We start from the raw sequence: 18,794 nt of genomic DNA on the forward strand, positions 1-18,794 counted from the left end.
CCTTTATGCTGACGGGGCAGGTTGTCAGTTTGTAGTCTGATGTTAAGGCTTAGGCTGAAGAGGGAGACAGAGGTTAATTGAGTACCTAGTTATTTATTTTCACCATTTCTATCTCATCTAGTTCTCAGGTTCAACTGAACAAGGCACTGTTGCCTACCCATATCCACCCCCATCCCACTCCCCACCCCCTCCTTTAAAAAAAGAAAAAAACAGGCAAGTTGAGGCTTGGGCTTCCCTGATAGCTCAGTTGGTAAAGAATCCGCTGCAAGGCAGGAGACCCCAGTTTGATTCCTGGGTCGGGAAGATCCACTGGGGAAGGAAAGGGAAAGGCTACCCACTCCAGTATTCTGGCCTGGAGAATTCCATGGACTGTGTAGCCCATGGGGTCGCCAAGAGTGGCACGCGACTGAGCGACTTTCACTTAAGTTGAGGCTTAGGAAAGTTAGTAACTCTCCCAGTCACATAAGTTTGTGACCATCAGATTCTGCATTCGAATACAGGTCAAATTTCCAAGGCCAGCTTTGTGGGAACGTCCCTACATGCTCTTTCTCACTCTCCCAGGCCAAGCGAGCCGTGCAGCGGGGAGCCACCGCAGTCATCTTCGATGTGTCCGAAAACCCAGAAGCTATTGACCAGGTAAGCTCCTGGGGCCAGGCCAAGGCTGCAGGGCCCCCGAGAGAAGCACCTCCCTTCCTTAGCCTGGCTTCTCACAGTCATATCAGCTGGGTCTTCGGGGCCCTTGCACTTGTCTGCCCTCATTAGTGACCCATGTTTGCGCGTTGTCCTCCAAAGCGAGTGTGTCAAGAGGGGTTAAGAGCCAGGGGGCTGGGAGGCATTGTCAGATACCCCTCATCCTAAAACGGGGGGCATCCTCAGCTTCATCTGCCTGGGAGCCCCCAGCCTATGATGCTGGTGTTTGGGGATTTTCGAAAGGGAATTTCATGTTCTTTTCCTCCAGCTTTTCTTTCTCTCTCCGGCTTCTTGAAAGTAATTACGTCTTCTAAGCAGCACCTTCTCTCCTTGCTTAGCTGAACCAGGGCTCAGAAGACCCGCTCAAGAGGCCGGTGGTGTACGTGAAGGGCGCAGACGCCATCAAGCTGATGAACATCGTCAACAAGCAGAAAGTGGCGCGCGCGCGAATCCAACACCGCCCCCCTCGAGTGAGCCTCCACCACCTGCCCCCCTTGCCACCTGCCCCTTCCGGCTTCGGCCTTTTTTTTTGCTTCCGGCTTTTTCCCCATCTAAAACGCTGACGCGCCCCAGGGACCTGCAGGTTTGTAGCAGATGTAAGCCCGGAGGCCAGGGAGAGATTACCAGTTCTACTTGAGGGCATCTGAAAAGCCTTTCCAGATATAGATGACTTGTGACCAGGTGTCTCTTGCACCCGGCATCCCCTGTGGGTGACTTCCTGTCCCTTTTTCTCTTCTGCCCCATCTTCCCATGAAAAGCTGACTAAGGACTGAAGGGAAGGGCGCCCTACCCTCAGCTGCTTTTCCTGGGTCTCCCTCCTCCCATGCATCTTCACTAAGAGGATAAAGCCTGTGCTTCCTCCTTCCTGTGGGGCAAGTGCATTACCGAAACTCCCTAACCTGGACTAGAATCTGGAAATGTAAGCTTTCAACTGGGATCGGAGCTCACGACCTCCAGGTGGTTAATGAACAGCTTTGTCTTCTAGGCTTCTCTTATAGTTGTGTTAAAGCCATGCTGCTGGCATCCTCTGCCCAACCTCAGGCTCAAGATTCTAGGAACCTGGGACAGGTGCTCCATAGATGGTTTATTTCCTCTTTCCAAATATTGGAATATTCACATAAAGAAGGATCCTTTCACAAAAAATACCCAGATGCTCGTAGCATTCAGTGAGCAAAACTCCACTCCAGCGGGCCAAATGCACGTCCCAGATCAGGTGGCTGTAAGGTTTTAGGAGGCTGTATGCCATGAGGGAAAGGTAAGAACTAAAACCAGAGGGAGTTTGCAGAAGAACTGACTTGCTGGCTGCTTTTTAAAGGGAAAAAAGAGCACTTTGGTAAATATGACTCACTATAGTAGAAGCTGATATTTGTGGAAGCAGCGTACAATTTTCTGAGTTGTTGTAAACCATTAATTATACGGTTAGTAATCACTGTTCCCTCAAAACATGACACTCACTCCTTTGTCCCATAAATGTGATATTTGTGTTTATTTGGAAGGGCCTCTCCCACCGGGTACAGCGGACTCTGCACTGTTCCGCAGGGAGCTGGGCTCAGTGAGTAGAGTTCTCCCAGCTGTTAGGAGGCCTGGCTAAGACCCCGGCAGGCCTCCCCTGGCCGCACTGCAGGCACTCCCTGGGCCCGGAGAGCGCACAGGGCGCCTGTTAGCAGAAGCCCCGGTGTGTCCACAAAGGAGGGGAAACGCAGCCCAGAGGCTCCATCCCTCCGCTGCCCAGAGCCAACCCAATGCCTATGCCCATCCCCAGGCTAAAGAGCGCCGTGACTCACTGTGTCTCTTCTGTTCCAGCAACCCACTGAGTACTTCGATATGGGGATATTCCTGGCTTTCTTCGTCGTGGTCTCCTTGGTCTGCCTCATCCTCCTTGTCAAAATCAAGCTGAAGCAGCGACGCAGTCAGGTAATGGCCCCAGAGCGGCCCATCACCTTCATCCCCAAGGCCCCGCTGCCAGTGCAGACCAGGGCAGGGTCCTGCCCCGACACTGCAGCCTCTTCCCTGCTGGCCCAGAGTCAGCAAAGATGGAGAAAAGCCAGAGCGGAGCTCAGAGCACTGAGCTGTTTCTGTTCCAAAAAGGCCGGTCCTCTCAATACAAGGGTCAAGCGCTGGTGCTGTTTCCAGCCACAGGTTTTTCCAAAAAAATGTTTGAATGTTAACATGGAGCCCGAGAGTCTTGCTCCCCAGATATGATCAGGGGACCAGCAGGCTCAGCATCACCTGGGAGCTTGGGAGACGTGCAGAGTCTCAGGCCTCACCCCAGACCTATTGTGTCCGAATCTGCATCTACCAAGCTCTCCAGGCGATTCTCAATGAACAGAGGAGCCATGCTAGTGCCCCGGCTGACACAGCACTGCGTGGTTACAGGAAGGAACTGTTTGGGGGCAGAGGGCAATGGAGGGACACTCAGGAGTCCAGACTCTCAGGGGTGTAGCAGTGTGATGTCCCCAGAGAGACACAGCGCCAAGGGTCAGGTGGGCCATCAGCAACAGAGCAGCAGCTGGTGTCTGTCGAGCACGTCCAGTCTGCCAAGTGCAGAGCACCCCCACAAGTTATTCACTGGCCCTCGGGACGTTCTTCAGTGAAGGGAGGAGCCCTTAGCCCAGAGGAGACTTGGCCAAATAACTCAAGCAGACCTCTGCCGGCTCTGCTGCTTAGGCCAATGTGGTGGACACTCGGGAGTCTGGAAGACCTGTGCTCTTGGGCCGTGGTCTCTCCATGTTTAGTGATTCCTCAGCAGTCTGTCCTGGCCGGATGGAGACTAGCATTAGGCTGACCGTGGCCCCCCGGGGGGTGACTGCCACTGTTAACACAACCCAGACCCTCACACGGGCCACGTTCTGCTGCACAGAATTCCATGAACAGGCTGGCTGTGCAGGCTCTGGAGAAGATGGAAACCAGGAAGTTCAACTCCAAGAGCAAGGGGCGCCGGGAGGGGAGCTGCGGGGCCCTGGACACACTCAGCAGCAGCTCCACGTCTGACTGTGCCATCTGCCTGGAGAAGTACATCGACGGGGAGGTAATGGCGGGGGCGGGGCCTGGCCCCGTGGGGACGAGCCGAGGATGAGAGGGACTGGCCCGCAGAGGGCGCACGGGACCCGGAAGGACAGGCCCCACGGGCCTTCCCCACAGCCTTGTGGGACAAGGGCTGAGCCTGCCAAGTGTCCCGGGGGCATCCTGAGACCTTCCAACTGCTGTCCCCCCCAGAAGGGGGTGGCCACATGCATAAACACTCTCTCCCAGGGACCTGGCTGAACACAAGTTGATCAGCAATCTATGTAACTCTGGTTTTAGGAATATTTACAGTTCATTTACATTTGAAGAAAGTGAAAGTGTTAGTCACTCGTTCGTGTCTGACTCTTTGTAACCCCATGGACTGTAGCCCACCAGGCTCTGCTGTCCATGGGATTTCCCCGGGCAAGAATATTAGAGTGGGTTGCCATTTCCTTCTCTGGGGGATCTTCCTGACCTAGGGATGGAACCCTGGTCTCCTACATTGGCAGGCAGATTCTTTACTGCTGAGCCACAAGGGGTGGGGAGCTTCTTAAATTAATTAAATTTAAATTAATTAATTTACACTTATTAAATTGAGGGCAGTAGGAGAAGGGGGCAACAGAGGAGAGGGTTGGATAGCATCACCGAGTCAGTGGACATGAGTTTGAGCAAACTCAGAGAAAGGAAAGAGTCAGACATGACTTAGTGACAGAACAACAGCAAGACTTAATTTTCGCATTGCTCATCTGAAAACTCTGGGACTCAGCTTCATACAGTCCTCTCCTGAAAGCTGTGTGGAACACTTACACTCATTTTTACTTATAAAGAGACAAAGGAAGGGACTCTCCTGGTGGTCCAGTGGTTACGACTCCACGCTTTTTCTGCCAGGGGCTCAGGTTCGATCCCTGGTTGGGGATTTAAGATCGCACAAGCCAGGTTGGTATGGAAAAAAAAAAGAAAGTAAGGACAAAGGATGTGATGTCTCCTTTGTCCTAGCTTTTTTTGTGAAAATTTCAAACTTTCAGAAAAGTTGCAAGAAGCATACAGTGAACGCTGTTATCATTCACTGAGAGTCACTTCGTACATCTGCTTCATTTCCTTCCGGGCAGAAACACACGTAAATACACACATTTGAGGGAGTAAGGGGGCAAACCACTTCAGAATTAGTTGCAGGCATTTGACGCCCCTTTGATGAAAGTGTCCTGCCACTGTGTAGACTGTTGGATGAAAAACAAGGTTTTACAGAGGCTTTCAAATGAATGGTCTCACACAGTCTCCACCTGCAGACTGCTTGAGCTCTCATCTGGGCCCAGGAGGGTTCTAGCTCTGCGATCTTGGGCAAGTAACTTTACTCTCTGTGTCTCTGCTTATGACACGAGCCCAAGACTGGCCTGAACTCCCAGTAATCACCAAGGTCACGTGAGAAAATCTAGGTAGGACTCTGGTCACGGTCAGGCACAGCCTTAGGGGTTAGTTGGAATGTGACTATGGTTAGCTGGTCCGAGAATGGAAAATCAAAAGTGGCAAGTCCAGAGGGTGCTCTGGGCGCAGGAACTTTAGGGGCATTTCTGCCTGCCTCAGAACCCCATCACCTCCTCTCCATGTTGGGAGTTTTGTTACAGACCACGTGTCCTCAGGTGAATGTTGAGGGTCCATGAAGGGAAAGGTGGGACAACTTTGCCCCTTTGCTGTCCCACCTGTCAGTCATGAATCCCAGGCATCGTCCTTTCTACCCACCTCATTTTGGGTATCCAGAGCCAGCCACCATCCCAGAAATGCAAAAGGTTTTGGAGCGCACCTAGCTGTCCCTCATGCCCCAGGCTGAGCAGCCTGTGCGAGCACACGGCTCTGGCGGGCCTGTGTGAGTGGCCCGAATGTGAGTGCCCTCCTCCAGAGGCAAGAAGGGAGCCTACTTCCTCCCTTGACACCAAGCACCGTGGTTGGAGCCAAAGATGGGGATGGCGGAGCCTCTGGGCACCGCCACGGTGCACTGGGCTCCTTGGCCCACTCCGGCCCCACAGGAAGAAAGAAGCATGTGCGACCGCCCTCTGCCCGGGCCCACGTTCAGGCTCTGTGTCTTCTCTCCTGCCCCAGGAACTGCGGGTCATCCCCTGCACTCACCGCTTTCACAGGAAGTGCGTAGACCCCTGGCTGCTGCAACACCACACCTGCCCCCACTGTCGACACAACATCATAGGTAACGCTCCGCTGCCCCTGTCCCTGCCAAGAGGCACTGTCTTTCCCAGGTGCCTAGTGGGAGCAGGACGGGCACCACGGGCTGGTGAGCTGGCAGACCACCAAGGCACTGCCGCCAGGACCTGGAGGCACCGGGGGGCCTGGGGAGGTCTGCTGGAGGGTCAGCCTGGGTCTGAGCTCTGGCTTTGACACAACTGGGTTCCTGACCTTGGACCAGGCCCCTGGCCTCTCCAGGCCTCGGGCCCACAGTCTCTTAAGCAGGACAAGAGTGGTGACATGATGCTGTGTCACTGTGGGGGAGCCTGAGGGCCCAGAAGGCAGGGTGCCCTCCCCGTAGCCGCTTTTCCAAGAGGGTCAGGGCCTTTCCTCTCCGGTCTCGGTTGCTCTCTGGAGGCTCTTGTCACTCAGAGCAGCTGGGATGTGGGAGATGGACCCTAATAGGAGTGACCACCCTGAGAGTGGACAAGCATGAGGCCTCTGCCCGCATGGCCGGGTTTGGTGGGAGCTTAGAATGGGTCAGAACCCCCCGGTGCCAACCGCTTCAGTCTGCCGGTGTCTGCCCCTCTAACTCCGCCCGCTGACCTGTTTCCTGCGCTTCTCCCCAGAACAAAAGGGAAACCCGAGCGGCGTGTGCGTGGAGACCAGCAGCCTGGCGCGCGGGCGGCAGCAGAGGGTGATCCTGCCGGTGCACCACCCGGGCCGCGTGCACAGGGCCGGCGCCGTGCCCACCTACCCCACGAGGACCAGCATGGACGCCCACGGGAATCCGGTCACACTGCTGACCGTGGACCGGCGCGGGGAGCAAGGCCTCTTCTCACCGCAGACCCCCGCCTACATCCGCGGCTACCCGCCCCTCCACCTGGACCACGGCCTGGCGGCGCACCGCTGTGGCCTGGAGCACCGGCCCTACTCGCCCGCGCCCCCCTTCCGCAGGCCCAAGTTCGGCGGCCGCAGCTTCTCCAAGGCAGCTTGCTTCTCGCAGTATGAGACCATGTACCAGCACTACTACTTCCGGGGCCTCAGCTACCCCGAGCCCGAGGGGCAGCCGCCCCCCAGCCTGGCCCCCGGGAGCCCGGCGCGGGCCTTCCCCCCGGGTGGCGGTGGCGGCGGCAGCCTGCTCTTCGCGCCCGCGGCCCCGGCCTCGCCCCTGGAGAGCGGCAGCGCATCCAGCTTCAGCTGCTACCACGGCCACCGCTCGGTATGCAGCGGCTACCTGGCCGACGGCCCGGGCAGCGACAGCAGCAGTAGCAGCAGCAGCAGCGGCAGCTCGGGCCAGTGCCGCTGCTCGTCCAGCGACTCGGTGGTGGACTGCACGGAGGTCAGCAACCAGGGCGTGTACGGCAGCTGCTCCACCTTCCGCAGCTCGCTCAGCAGCGACTACGACCCCTTCGTCTACCGTAGCCGCAGCCCCTGTCGCGCCGGCGATGTGGGGGGCTCGGGCCGGGGCCCCGTGGTGCGCCTCGATGGCTCCCCGGCCCCCGAAGAGCCCCCGGCGGCAGCCCGTGGCCCCGGCCCCGCGCGTGGGGAGCCCTGGCCCGGGCCCGCCTCGGTCTCGGCCTCCGCCTCGGGGGACCAGCTGTCCACCTGCAGCCTGGAGATGAACTACAGCAGCAGCTCCTCCCTGGAGCCCCGGGGGCCCCACAGCTCTACCTCACAAGGGGGGCTCGAGGCCTCTCCCGGCGCCGCCCCGGACCTCAGGAGGACCTGGAAGGGGGCCCGAGAGGGGCTGTCGTGCACCTGCTGCTGCGAGCCCCCGGCCCCCGCCCCAGAGCCCGGCGCGGGGGCGGCCGGGGGTGGCGCCTTGTACCTGGGCCCCCCGCCCTGTGAGGGGTGCGGCCCCCCGGGCGGGGAGCCACAGCCCGCGAGCTCCCAGGGCCTGTACGGCCTTCACCCGGACCATCTGCTCAGGACGGACGGGGTGAAGTACGAGGGCCTGCCCTGCTGCTTCTATGAAGAGAAGCAGGTGGCCCGCGGCCGTGGGGGCGGCGGCTGCTACACCGAGGACTGCTCGGTGCGCGTGCAGTACACGCTGGCCCAGGAGCCCCCGGTCGGCTGTCACCCCGGGGCCCGGGACCTGAGCCAGCGCGTCCCCATCATTCCGGAGGATGTGGACAGCGACTTGGGCTTGCCCTCCAACTGCCAGGGGACCCGTGGCCTTGGCCCGTGGGGGGGGACGCTTCCTGGTCCGGATGCCCTGTGGCCCCACAGGAGCCTGGGAGCAGCCCAAGAAGAACGGGTTCTGTGCTGCCCGGCCAGGGCACCACGGCCACCTGGCTGCCCTCCGGAGGATGTGGGAGCCCCCGGGGCCAGCTCCCCCAGAGCTCTCCGGGACACTCGGGAGTCCAGCGCCACAGCCCCCGAGGCTGCAGGTGAGAGCGGACGGTGACAGCAGGCCCGGGTTGGGGTCTTCTCTCCCCATGGTCACTTCCTGGGTGACTTTTCTTGGTGCGCTTGGCTTTAAACCCCATCCGTACCTGGTGATTTACAGGTGGTACTCCCCCACCTACCCCTCCTCTGTGCTCCAGACCTGGGGGCCTTGTGCATCCCTCACCTCTCCCCCAGATGCCCCGTATGCAGCCCACCCAACCCTCTGCACCCTCTCCTCCAGGGCTCCCCACCCGGATGCCCCAGCCCTGAGCCTGCCCTGCCCCTCCTGCTTCAGGGTCCTGGACTCCACGGTCTGTCTGTGAGAACCCTGTGTGCTGGTTTGCCCCTCATCCAGAAAGGGGAATCCCCAGAAAAATGAAACTTAGCTAAAAGACATGCAGAATTCTAGTCCAGATTTTTTACTATGAGGTTGAGCAGACATGGTCAAACTGCGATAATGTTTCCAAACATTTTGTCTCAGGAGTGGGCGAACGGTGGGCAGCCTAGCACCTAGCACCGGGACCGTTCCATCTGCATAGTAAACCCCACAAGGGTCTCCGCTGCTCCCCACCCACTGTCCGCAGCCAGGCCCATCCGCTCTCTCCAGGGTGAGGGTAGTAGCCCTCTGACTGGTCTCCTCTGGCTGATCTTGTCCTCTGTTCCACGTCGGCGCCACAGTTGTCTCTCTTTAAACACTAAGTCTGTCTTTACACCAGAAAACCCCTCACTGACTTGCCATTACCCTCTGAATTTTAGAACTGTAGACCCCTCTCCCAGCTGATCAGGCCCTGCCAACCCCTCTGACCACCTCCTGCTTCCCTCCTTGTTCATGAAGTCATCCGCCCCGTGCCCCCATCCTGTTCCCCTAACATGCCAGGCGGTCCCAGCCCCCAGGTGCCTCTGCCGCTTCTCTCCTGCAGATCTCGGCTTAAGCGCCCCCAGGGGATGGGCCCCTGGGTCCCTTGCCTGGTCCCCGCACATGGTGCCCAAAGGCTGCGGGGCCGGCCCCCTCCCCTGATGGTGGTTTTCTCTCTCCCAGGACTGATATCTCGCCCGGTGGACAGCGGCAGCCCTGGAGCCTGAGCTCCGAAGGAACTCTTCCTTGGAAATGGGAACTGTATGGAGACTCCAAACTCTGACTTCCTACAGAAAAAAGAAAACAAACAACAAAAAAAATTTTTTTTAGCTTTGACAAACACAAAAGTGGTAATAAAAAGAGCCCTCCTTCTCAACCCAAAATGTGAGCCACCTGTGGCAACCCCCCCACCCCCATTAACAAACCAACAGACAAAATTCTGAGTCTTTTGCCTCTTTGATAACATGTTACTCTTCTGTTTTGTAAAGTGTGTGTGCTTGGGGTTCTGAGGTGTGTGGGATTGACTTCTCTGCCTTTTTTTTTTTTTAAGATATTATATGTAAGTGTAAAAAGTTATTTAAATATATATTTTAAAGAACCCTAACTGCCAACTTTTGCTGGAAAAAAAAAAAAAAAAAATCACTGCTGCATTAATTGAACCACATCATGTGTAGATACTGTTGTCTCCCTGGAGGGAGCTCAGGCCTTTGAAAAGCTCAGGGCTACACCTGCCTTAGAAAATGAACCAGAAACTTGAAGTAAAGCTAGCTGATATGGGTACAAACTCTGAGGAACAATGCAATGCTGCCTCTTTCTTTCTCGTGGCAAATCCCAACGTACAAAGCGTCAGGCCTCCTCGGAAGCCAGGCCTGTCCAGCCCGTACCTGCAGGCCGATGATGGCAACAGCCGGGGGTCGGGCGGAAGGTCTGCCGCACTGGGGAGTCGGGACAAGCCATTGCTACGTAAGCCCCGGGGTGACAGGGACGATTCTGCTCAGGCTGTCCCCCCTGGTCCGTGTCCTAGGTAGGACAGAGCCCTGATCTTGGGCTTCCCGCCGCTGGCTGCAGAGATGGTTCGATGTGGGGTGTGGGGACAGACACCCAGGAGGAATGAATGTACATGGTTTTGCAGCCTCGGTGTCTGACCCAAGTTGGGGGAGGGGAGGGATGGAGGGCACCCTGGCGCAGAGTGGGCTTGTGTGCATGCGTCCCAGCGGGCGCGGACACGCGCCCGGACTGTTCCGACTTTGGGATATCTTCCTAGGGGCGCGTGGCAGGGACCCCATAGGGTCTGAGCTCCGTATGAAAGTTTCCCATCCCATTGCTTCAGGGTTGTTCAGCCCTCTGCCTCATGGCTGAAATTGCTCATCTCGCCTGCAAATGTCTACTATCCTTTCTACCTAATGCACTATTATGTATGTATTGATTCTCCATGAGACAGAGAGAAAGAGACTATCAGATAGTTTAGCCCCAAAGGGTAGGTTTTTGTATATTGTCCCAGCCTTTCGTTTTCTTTTGTTGTTGTCGTTTTAAGAGGGAGGGAGAGTTTAAAAACCCAAACCGTTTTTTAAAAGATGTTTCCGTTTTAAAAGGGAGAATCTATTTAAAGCTGTTTCAGATCAGGGATCATTAACCTGTTTGTCCAATGTATTTCTTGTCCTTAAAAAAAAAAAAGTGTTTTTTTTTTTTGTTTTTTTTTTAAGGAAACTAATCACCTTACCCCTTGTGTCTGCTAACTCTTCTGGTCATTTCTGCTTGTTCATTTATTCAGCAGGTGTTTGTTGTCATCTGAAATGCTCATTTGCCGAATAGAACCTTGAGTCCTGGCCCCCACATAGGTGGGGAAGTGGAGACCTCTGCCAGGGGGCTGTAAGACTCTTCTCTAATCTACCCCAGGGGAGGTCAGCCCAGGGTCTGCACCAGAACATTTTGAATGAAAATCTTATTGAATCCCTTTCTTAAAAAGCCCAGCCTGTGGTGAGGACATCTGCTTACTTCTGGCCAGGATTTGTCAGAAAGAAATCTCAGCATCAAGCGATTGAGCCATCTGCCCATTAAGGGGCTCGCTGTGGTGAGATTTGTCCCCCAGCCTCCGCCGTGCGACATCCCTCTGGGGCCACCCCCACCCCCAGCCCCACCTGTGCCTGGCGCACCTGTTGGTGAGGGTGTGGGCAGCGCCTGAGCGGGTAATGTGTGATCTGGGCCGCCTTTATTCCTGGGGCGGAGAGTAGCAGCTGCAGAGGACAGCAACTTGCATAGGGAACGGGTGGGGGCTTCTAACATGAACTACAAAAAGCAGCTTCTCATTGTTGAGATTCTGTTTGTTTGTGGTTTTGTGTTTTTTGTTTGTTTTTAATGCCTTCAAGTGCATATTCTCTTCTTTGTCTGAAAGCCGACCTCCCCCAAAGTGGCTTGCTTTAGTCCCGACTGGGAAAAAACAAACCACTCCTCAACAGCCTTAAGCAATAAATGGATGAGGAGAACATGTGGCTTCAACTGGGCTTATTAGAATAAATGTGTCCAATTTTCATTTGAAAAGAGCAGTAACTACAGATGGCAAAAGAAATGCATCTAATTTTCATATTTTATAGGGTGGTAGAAACAGAACAATGAATTTTTCAGACTTTGAAATCTCTAACCATTGTCTTAAATCTGTGTTGGGTCACAAAGCATAATAACCCGACTATATTGCCTCACGTTCAAGTCAAAAGAACTGTCTTCTTTGAAGTCGTAAGACTCCAATAATGATAAGTATCTTTTCTCAGTGGCCTCTCCGGGGCATGTGGGGGTTATGTAGACGTGGAAACTGGAAGCCTCGAATCTTCCATGGAGAACCACCCCCAACACACACATACCCATGAGCAGGAATGTGACTGTTGGGTGTGGTCCGATGGCCCAGCCTTGGGTGTAGGGCAGCCTTGTAGATTGAAGAGTGCTGGAACCAGTGAAAAATGGGGGTTGGGGAGTTCTGGACCACTAGGTACCTCTTTGTGGCCACAGCCCTGGGATGCTGGCCTTATCTCTCCGTCTCTTCGCCTCTCCCTTGCCTTGACCCTGACCCTGACCCTGACCCTAACCCACACCATTTTATAAAGCTCCTTCTGCTGCCCACAGCCCACACCCTCCCTAATGTGCTGCTAGCCCCTACTCAAAGCTCATGCAGGACTAATGCTTTTAAAATGAGGTCTAAAAAATAATTACTAATCAAGAGTATTATTTTTTACACAGAACTGCCTTTTTCTATTCTTTATATAAACTCTATTGTATTGGTCTAACAAGGCACTATTTTAAAATGTTTTTTTAAAAAAATATTTCTCCCGTAGCACTTAAAAGATATTTTGTAAAGACTTTTGCTGTAAAGATTTTGTAATAAAGTTGTCTAAGGGCTCCTTCTCCAACATTACCATTTTTAAAAAATGTTTTAAAGGCTAGAAAACAACTTATGTATATTCTGTATATGTATAGCAGCACATTTCATTTATGGAAATATGTTCTCAGAATATTTATTTACTAATATATTTATCTTAAGCCATGTCTTATGTTGAGAGTGTGACATTGTTGGAATAATCATTGAAAATGACTAACATGAAGCCCTGTAAATACATGATAATTGCACACAGATTTTACATATTTGCCGACCAAAAATGATTTAAAACAAGTTGTAGTCTTCTATGGTTTTGTAACAAATTGTACAAATGACTGTAAAAAAAAAAATACAATTTTATCAAGTATGTGTTACATTCTGTCGTCGCTCTGTTTGATAAAGGTCTTACAGATGCCACAAAGGTGACCTGTGCGTGAAGCAGTGCCTGTCACCCACGGGGGCTTCTGTGTAAACAGAATTCAGGTAACTGGGGATCCAGGTGATGTCCCGGGCGAGCATTTGTGAGTATGTCCCTGGTGGTGGTGGCAAGTTTTCTGCTCAGCCCTGTGTGTGTGTGGCAGGGGAGGGCGAATCCCAGGAGCCTACTTTTTAAAAATAGGGACCATAGGCTGGATGTAACCATCGACTTCACCTGCCAGGCCTTTTCCTACTTGAAAGACTGAGGTCCTCCAGCCCCTCTCTAAGGAAAAGGGACTTGTAGGAAAAAGGCTTAAGTGTCCAGCCTGGGAATGACCAAACCCTGAAGGTGGAGAGGGGGCCCTGCATCTAAAGTGAATCTCCTACCGATCCAAGCTTGCTTCCCCCCTGCCCCGGGGAAGGTAGTCACTGATTTGTAAAGCGCTCTGAGATCATGTGGAAGGTGCAAAGCGGTGTTTATTTTTCAGACATCCAGCAGAGAACATCCTAATCCTGTGAGCTCCAGTTCCTATTTCTCCCTCTTGAGCTATTTCTTGGGTACAGCCTCCTCAACAGGCTCCTCGTGGTCTTCCAGCCGCTTCCTGCCCGGCAGCGGGTCCTGAGCGTCTTCGGGGACGGCAGCCTGTCTGCACAGAGCCCCCCAGAGCTTTTGTTTGATGGCCTTGCCCAGCTCCAGGCTGTACCTCTTGGGGGTCCCAGAAGGATTCCACAGCATGGGCTCTACCACAGAATGGTACAGAGCCCGGTAGCTCTCAGTGGGGAGGCCATGGATGACTAATGCGTCCTCGGACAACTGCTGCCTCTTCCTGGTTTCGGGAAGCGAGGCTCGGCCCTTCCAGGACGCTGTCCCCATGTCCCGAGGTAGCGCTTGGGTGGCGGCCACATGTTCAGCATATCTGCTCTCAAGATCTTGGCAGACCGTCGCTTTTTTCTCCTTTGAACCCTCTTTACTCTAGCCAGGAAGAAAGCAGAGAAGTCAAAGCTAAAACTTGAGAAGGGAGCTCAGAATAATTATCTGGGATTTGTGTCCCCAGTCTTGGTTACAGCCACAACCAACATTGTCTAGCATGTTCTACTTTACTGAATTCCTTCAGGGACGCCTCTGCGAGCGATTCGCCACCACACTGGAAGGTCAGCGGGAGACGGCTCTAAAGGCAAGGATCTGGGAATGGGTTTGCCCAAGGCCACACGGCCACTGGGTGGGCCACGGCTGTCACCTACAGAGTGCCACACAGGACCCCAAGCATCTACTCAGCGCCAGCCTCGGCTCAAACACCGTTTGCGTGTACTAACTCATTTCATTCTCATGAAACCCTATGAAGAAAGGGCTGTCAATCCCCGTTTTATAGATGACAAAAGCCAATTACAGTCAGATTTGGGATCAGAACCCTGAGTGACTAGCTCCAGGAGGCATTCTTTTTTTAATTGGAATATAATTACCCTGCTTTCCTGGTGGCTCAGTAAAGAATCTGCCTGCAATGCAGGAGACCTGAGTTTGATCCCTGGGTCGGGAAGATCCCCTGGAGAAGGGAATGGCAACCCACTCCAGTATGCTTGCCTGGAGAATCCCAAGGACAGGGAGCTTGGTGGGCTACAGTCCAAGGGGTCGAAAAGAGTCTGATATGAGTGAGTGACTAACACTTTCACTTTCTTCATAATTGCTTTACAATGTTGTATTGGTCTCGGCTGTACAATGAAGTCGATCAGATATATATTCACACATTCATCCCCTCCCTTTTGGACCTCCCTCCCACCTCACCCCCACCCCACTGCCATCCCACCCCTCTAGGTCATCACGGAGCACCAAGCTGAGCTCCCTGTGCTATGGAGCAGGTTCCCACACAGTGCCTCCTGAGCTCTGCTGGCCACCATGGAGTAACAGAGCTGGACTCCTATCAGGCCTCTGGATGCCAAGGTCTTCATGTTCAGATTTATAGCTAGATCTGTGGCTCAGCTCTGGGGTTCAGGCATGTGTCTCTGAGCCTTTCTCATCTTCATTTTCCCTTCACATCAAGTTCTTTTTGTCTCTGCTTCTGAAAACCACTTTGTCCTCCTCTCGAGCTGGGCAGAGGATACATAGGCATGACCCCGGATCTCGTATTCTCTCTGCTATATCAACCCCCCCACCCCCATCCTAACTGCCCGCGACCCCCGCATGCCATCTTTAACTTCAGGATTTCCTCTTCTTCGTGGGAATCCCTAGCTCACCTTTCCCTCTTCCCACTCTGTCACATTTCCTCCACCACCGGCCCTCTCCTACCTCGTTGACGCCCCCTGCAAGCTTCCTGCGCCTGAGCAAGCCTGGCTGCTGCCCTGCTGGCTGCTTGCTCTTGGAACTGATGGAGTTTCTTGTTCCGCCCTGCTGGGTGGTTTTCATTGTTGTGTCGTCCCTGGGCTTTAATCTCTTGGAGGGTTTTGCATCTCCAAACTTGCGTGGCACTGGGCAGCATTTCTCCTTCAGCTGTCGCCTGAGCACCAGTTTCACCAGGGAGAAGGAACTGGCAATTGCTGGCTCCTTTACAACTTCCCAAGAAGAGGTGGGACCTGGTGTGGGGGCAGTGGTGTTCGGCTCAGCACATGTTCTGGTTGTCCAGATGTTGGTGAGAGCTGGCGAGTCCACATAGCAGTCCTGGAGCCTGGTGTTCAGTAAGATAGACTGTCGGAGTCCATAGGCAGGGATGCTGGGGTCTCGTCTCACATAGATTGGATGCTAGAATCATAAGGGGGAAAGAGGAATAAAAAAGACCAATTCTCAAGCTGAGACTAGAAGGTCTATTTTGGAGGTAAAGTACTAACATCTTTTTAAAGACCATTCCTTCCCCAAAAACTCTTAGAAACCTTTCTACATATCCTCTCTCCTGCTCACCAAAGCCTTTTGTACCAAGTAGGAAAGCAATAGTAACTTCACAACGTCACAGTGATGGTCAGGTTCTCAAACATAGCATGCTTGCACTGGAAGTGGAGGGAGGGTTGGGGAGCATTTATAAGGAATTAAAAGCAATTTCTGTCTCCTGGAAAGCTAAGGGAAACCACAGTGGGAGAGGAATGGGAGACAGGATCACTTGAGCTGCCTATAGAGCTGTAGCCAGTTCTCAACTCTGCTGCAACCCAGAAATGACAGCAGGTAAAAATCCCGCCAAGTCCTGAAATCGCTTCTAACCAGACTGCCATGAGCCAAGAAAAGCTGCTAAGCAGGGAAATATACTCTGGGGTCTATAAAGGCAAAAGCACAATGTAAATGATGCTGGCCTCCATTCCCCAGGACCAGCCAAGAACAAGAGAACAATTTGGGGAGATTAGAATCACACACTTAAAAGAGACCTGGCTTTCTAAGAAATGTCATCTATAATAAAATAAAATCACCTTACCATATTTCAGTTGCCTTAAACTTTATTTTAGCTAGCTTAGTAGGGGGAAGAAATGTGTATTTTCTTTTCCCTTTTTCTCTTTTGTTTTTTGTTTTGTTTTGCTTTGTTTTAATATTTCTATCACCTGTCTTTCTCTGCCTCAGTCACGCATGGGCAAACTGCTGTTTGTTTCAATTTTGGCTCTCATACAGGCAGTTTTGAACCATTATCTCTAGTATTTATGATGTCACTTTGGTTTGTGATGTGGGTGTGGGTGGGTGTTACATCATCAGATTTTTATAGTTGATTTATGTTGGAAGAAGTTCTATCTTCTTGTGCTTACAGCCTCAGGAACTTCTCTAGCCCTCTTCTCCCCCAAAATGGCTTGGGTAAATTTTGAAGGTCCTGACATTCTTAAGAAGCACCCTCTGCACGCAGCATACTCAAATATGCAGACCAGATTTGTGGGTACAGGTAGAGAGATGTATCTTTACCTGTGCACAAGGGCCCTTCTCCGTGCACATAAAGAAGGTACTGTTACATTCTCAGAACGGCTGCCAAGGTTAGGGACCAGAAATGAAAGAACACGTTCCTGCAGCCCTGGGCACCTACCTCTGCCCGCGTGTCTCTCCCGGGGAGACTACATGGTTTCTGGAATGTGGTTTTATTTTACATCCCATGGCAAATGCAGTAATTAGAGCTCTTAGCAGTGTCAAGGGCTTGAAACAAGAACAAAGACGCCTCTTCCTGGGAACTCTTGGGCAATGCTGAGCTCCTTATCAGGTGCTCGCCCCGTTGGGGGTTTTGACATTTCTTGTGCAGAATGCCAAAGGAGGCTCCCTCCCCAGGGGGAGGAGGAGAGCAAAATGATGGAAAAACAGAGCATGAGTCTGGCAGAAGTTCCTGGAATCACATGTGTTGCCTGTTTGATTTTTGTTTGTTTGTTTGTTTTTGTTTTTGTCCCCGGAGTGAATCAAAGTTGCAGGCAGACTGCACCGCAGGCTGCCATGGAACCACCTCCAGGCCACTGGCATCTGGACCCACAGAGGCTCAGGAGGACAATGGGGCCCATTCAGTGGCGGAGCCTTGGCCTCACCTCCTGAGAGGTGGGTCAGTTTTAGAGCAGGGCATCAGAAAGGGTTTGTCTCTGGGAAGGGTTTGTGAACGTCTGGAGGTTGGTCAGGCAGGCATCCTTTCAAAGTTGGTGAGCCCCGGAGAAGTGCGACCTGGCTCTGGGGCTACGGTCTGCCTTTATTCCGCATTGTGGGAACAGGAGGGCAAGACACAGGGAACCGCATCTCTGTTTCCCTTCGCTCCTTTCCCGTCTTGAGGTTGACTTTTCCTCACCACCTCGTTCCAAACACTCAAATGTATTTACTTTCCTGGGCCTTTGACTCAATCACTGAGCAACACTGCTCTGCCTCTCAGAATCTCTTTCTAGCACAGAGCTCTTCACACAGATGGCAGCTGATACATACTCTTCAAGCTCTGTTAAATCTGTCTTCTTCAGTTGACACTGCCCCAAAAGTAATCCTCATGTTCTTTACCAATAATTCAGAGTAATTTGACGTGTGCTATAGAACTAAAAAGCCTCTTGATGAAAGTGAAAGAGGAGAGTGAAAAAGTTGGCTTAAAGCTCAACATTCAGAAAACGAAGATCATGGCATCCGGTCCCATCACTTCATGGGAAATAGATGGGGAAACAGTGGAAACAGTGTCAGAATATATTTTGGGGGGCTCCAAAATCACTGCAGATGGTGACTGCAGCCATGAAATTAAAAGACGCTTACTCCTTGGAAGGAAACTTAAGACCAACCTAGATAGCATATTCAAAAGCAGAGACATTACTTTGCCAACAAAGGTCCATCTAGTCAAGGCTATGGTTTTTCCAGTGGTCATGTATGGATGTGAGAGTTGGACTGTGAAGAAAGCTGAGTGCTGAAGAATTGATGCTTTTGAACTGTGGTGTTGGAGAAGACTCTTGAGAGTCCCTTGGACTGCAAGGAGATCCAACCAGTCCATCCTAAAGAAGACCAGTCCTGAGTGTTCATTGGAAGGACTGATGCTAAAGCTGAAACTCCAGTACTTTGGCCACCTCATGTGAAGAGTTGACTCATTGGAAAAGACTCTGATGCTGGGAGGGATTGGGGGCAGGAGGAGAAGGGGACAACAGAGAATGAGATGGCTGAATGGCATCACCGACTTGACGGACATGAGTTTGAGTGAACTCATGAGTTGGTGATGGACAGGGAAGCCTGGCGTGCTGCAATTCATGGGGTCTCAAAGAGTCAGACACGACTGAGCAACTGAACTGAACTGATTGCTCCTATTTCTGTAAAACCTGTTTTGATTGAATGCTCACTGTAGTCCAAAGCATGGTTCTAGACTCTTTACCAACATCATCTCACAAAATGGTACCAACAGTCTTCTTTAAAAACAAACAAACTTATTTATTTGGCTGCCCAAAGTCTTCATTGCTGCACACAGGATCTTCAGTCTGCATTGTGCCATATGCAATCTTTAGTTGCGGCAT

General features: G+C 52.7%; 2 protein-coding genes across 3 annotated transcripts in view; one reads left to right on the forward strand and one right to left on the reverse strand.

Moving 5' to 3' along the window:
- Positions 1-12,840, forward strand: part of ZNRF3 (zinc and ring finger 3) — a 146,395-nt gene extending 133,555 nt beyond the window's left edge. For both annotated transcript variants that reach the window (XM_055549399.1, XM_055549400.1), the window contains exons 3-9: positions 562-636; positions 1,029-1,160; positions 2,494-2,604; positions 3,551-3,718; positions 5,788-5,890; positions 6,495-8,258; positions 9,296-12,840. In XM_055549399.1, the coding sequence (XP_055405374.1) occupies positions 562-636; positions 1,029-1,160; positions 2,494-2,604; positions 3,551-3,718; positions 5,788-5,890; positions 6,495-8,258; positions 9,296-9,339 (2,397 nt within the window). In that variant the 3' untranslated portion in view covers positions 9,340-12,840. The remainder of the gene's footprint in view (positions 1-561; positions 637-1,028; positions 1,161-2,493; positions 2,605-3,550; positions 3,719-5,787; positions 5,891-6,494; positions 8,259-9,295) is intronic.
- Positions 12,841-13,384: 544 nt separating this feature from the next.
- C16H22orf31 (chromosome 16 C22orf31 homolog) lies at positions 13,385-18,794 on the reverse strand. Its single transcript, XM_055549962.1, has 3 exons — positions 18,747-18,794; positions 15,175-15,624; positions 13,385-13,866 (listed from the first exon to the last, which is right to left on the reverse strand). The coding sequence occupies exons 1-3, from the start codon at positions 18,792-18,794 to the stop codon at positions 13,441-13,443; spliced, it is 924 nt and encodes a 307-aa protein (XP_055405937.1). The 3' UTR covers positions 13,385-13,440.

The sequence above is a fragment of the Bubalus kerabau genome, chromosome 16 (assembly GCF_029407905.1).
Source record: "Bubalus kerabau isolate K-KA32 ecotype Philippines breed swamp buffalo chromosome 16, PCC_UOA_SB_1v2, whole genome shotgun sequence".
Lineage (NCBI taxonomy): Eukaryota > Metazoa > Chordata > Mammalia > Artiodactyla > Bovidae > Bubalus > Bubalus kerabau.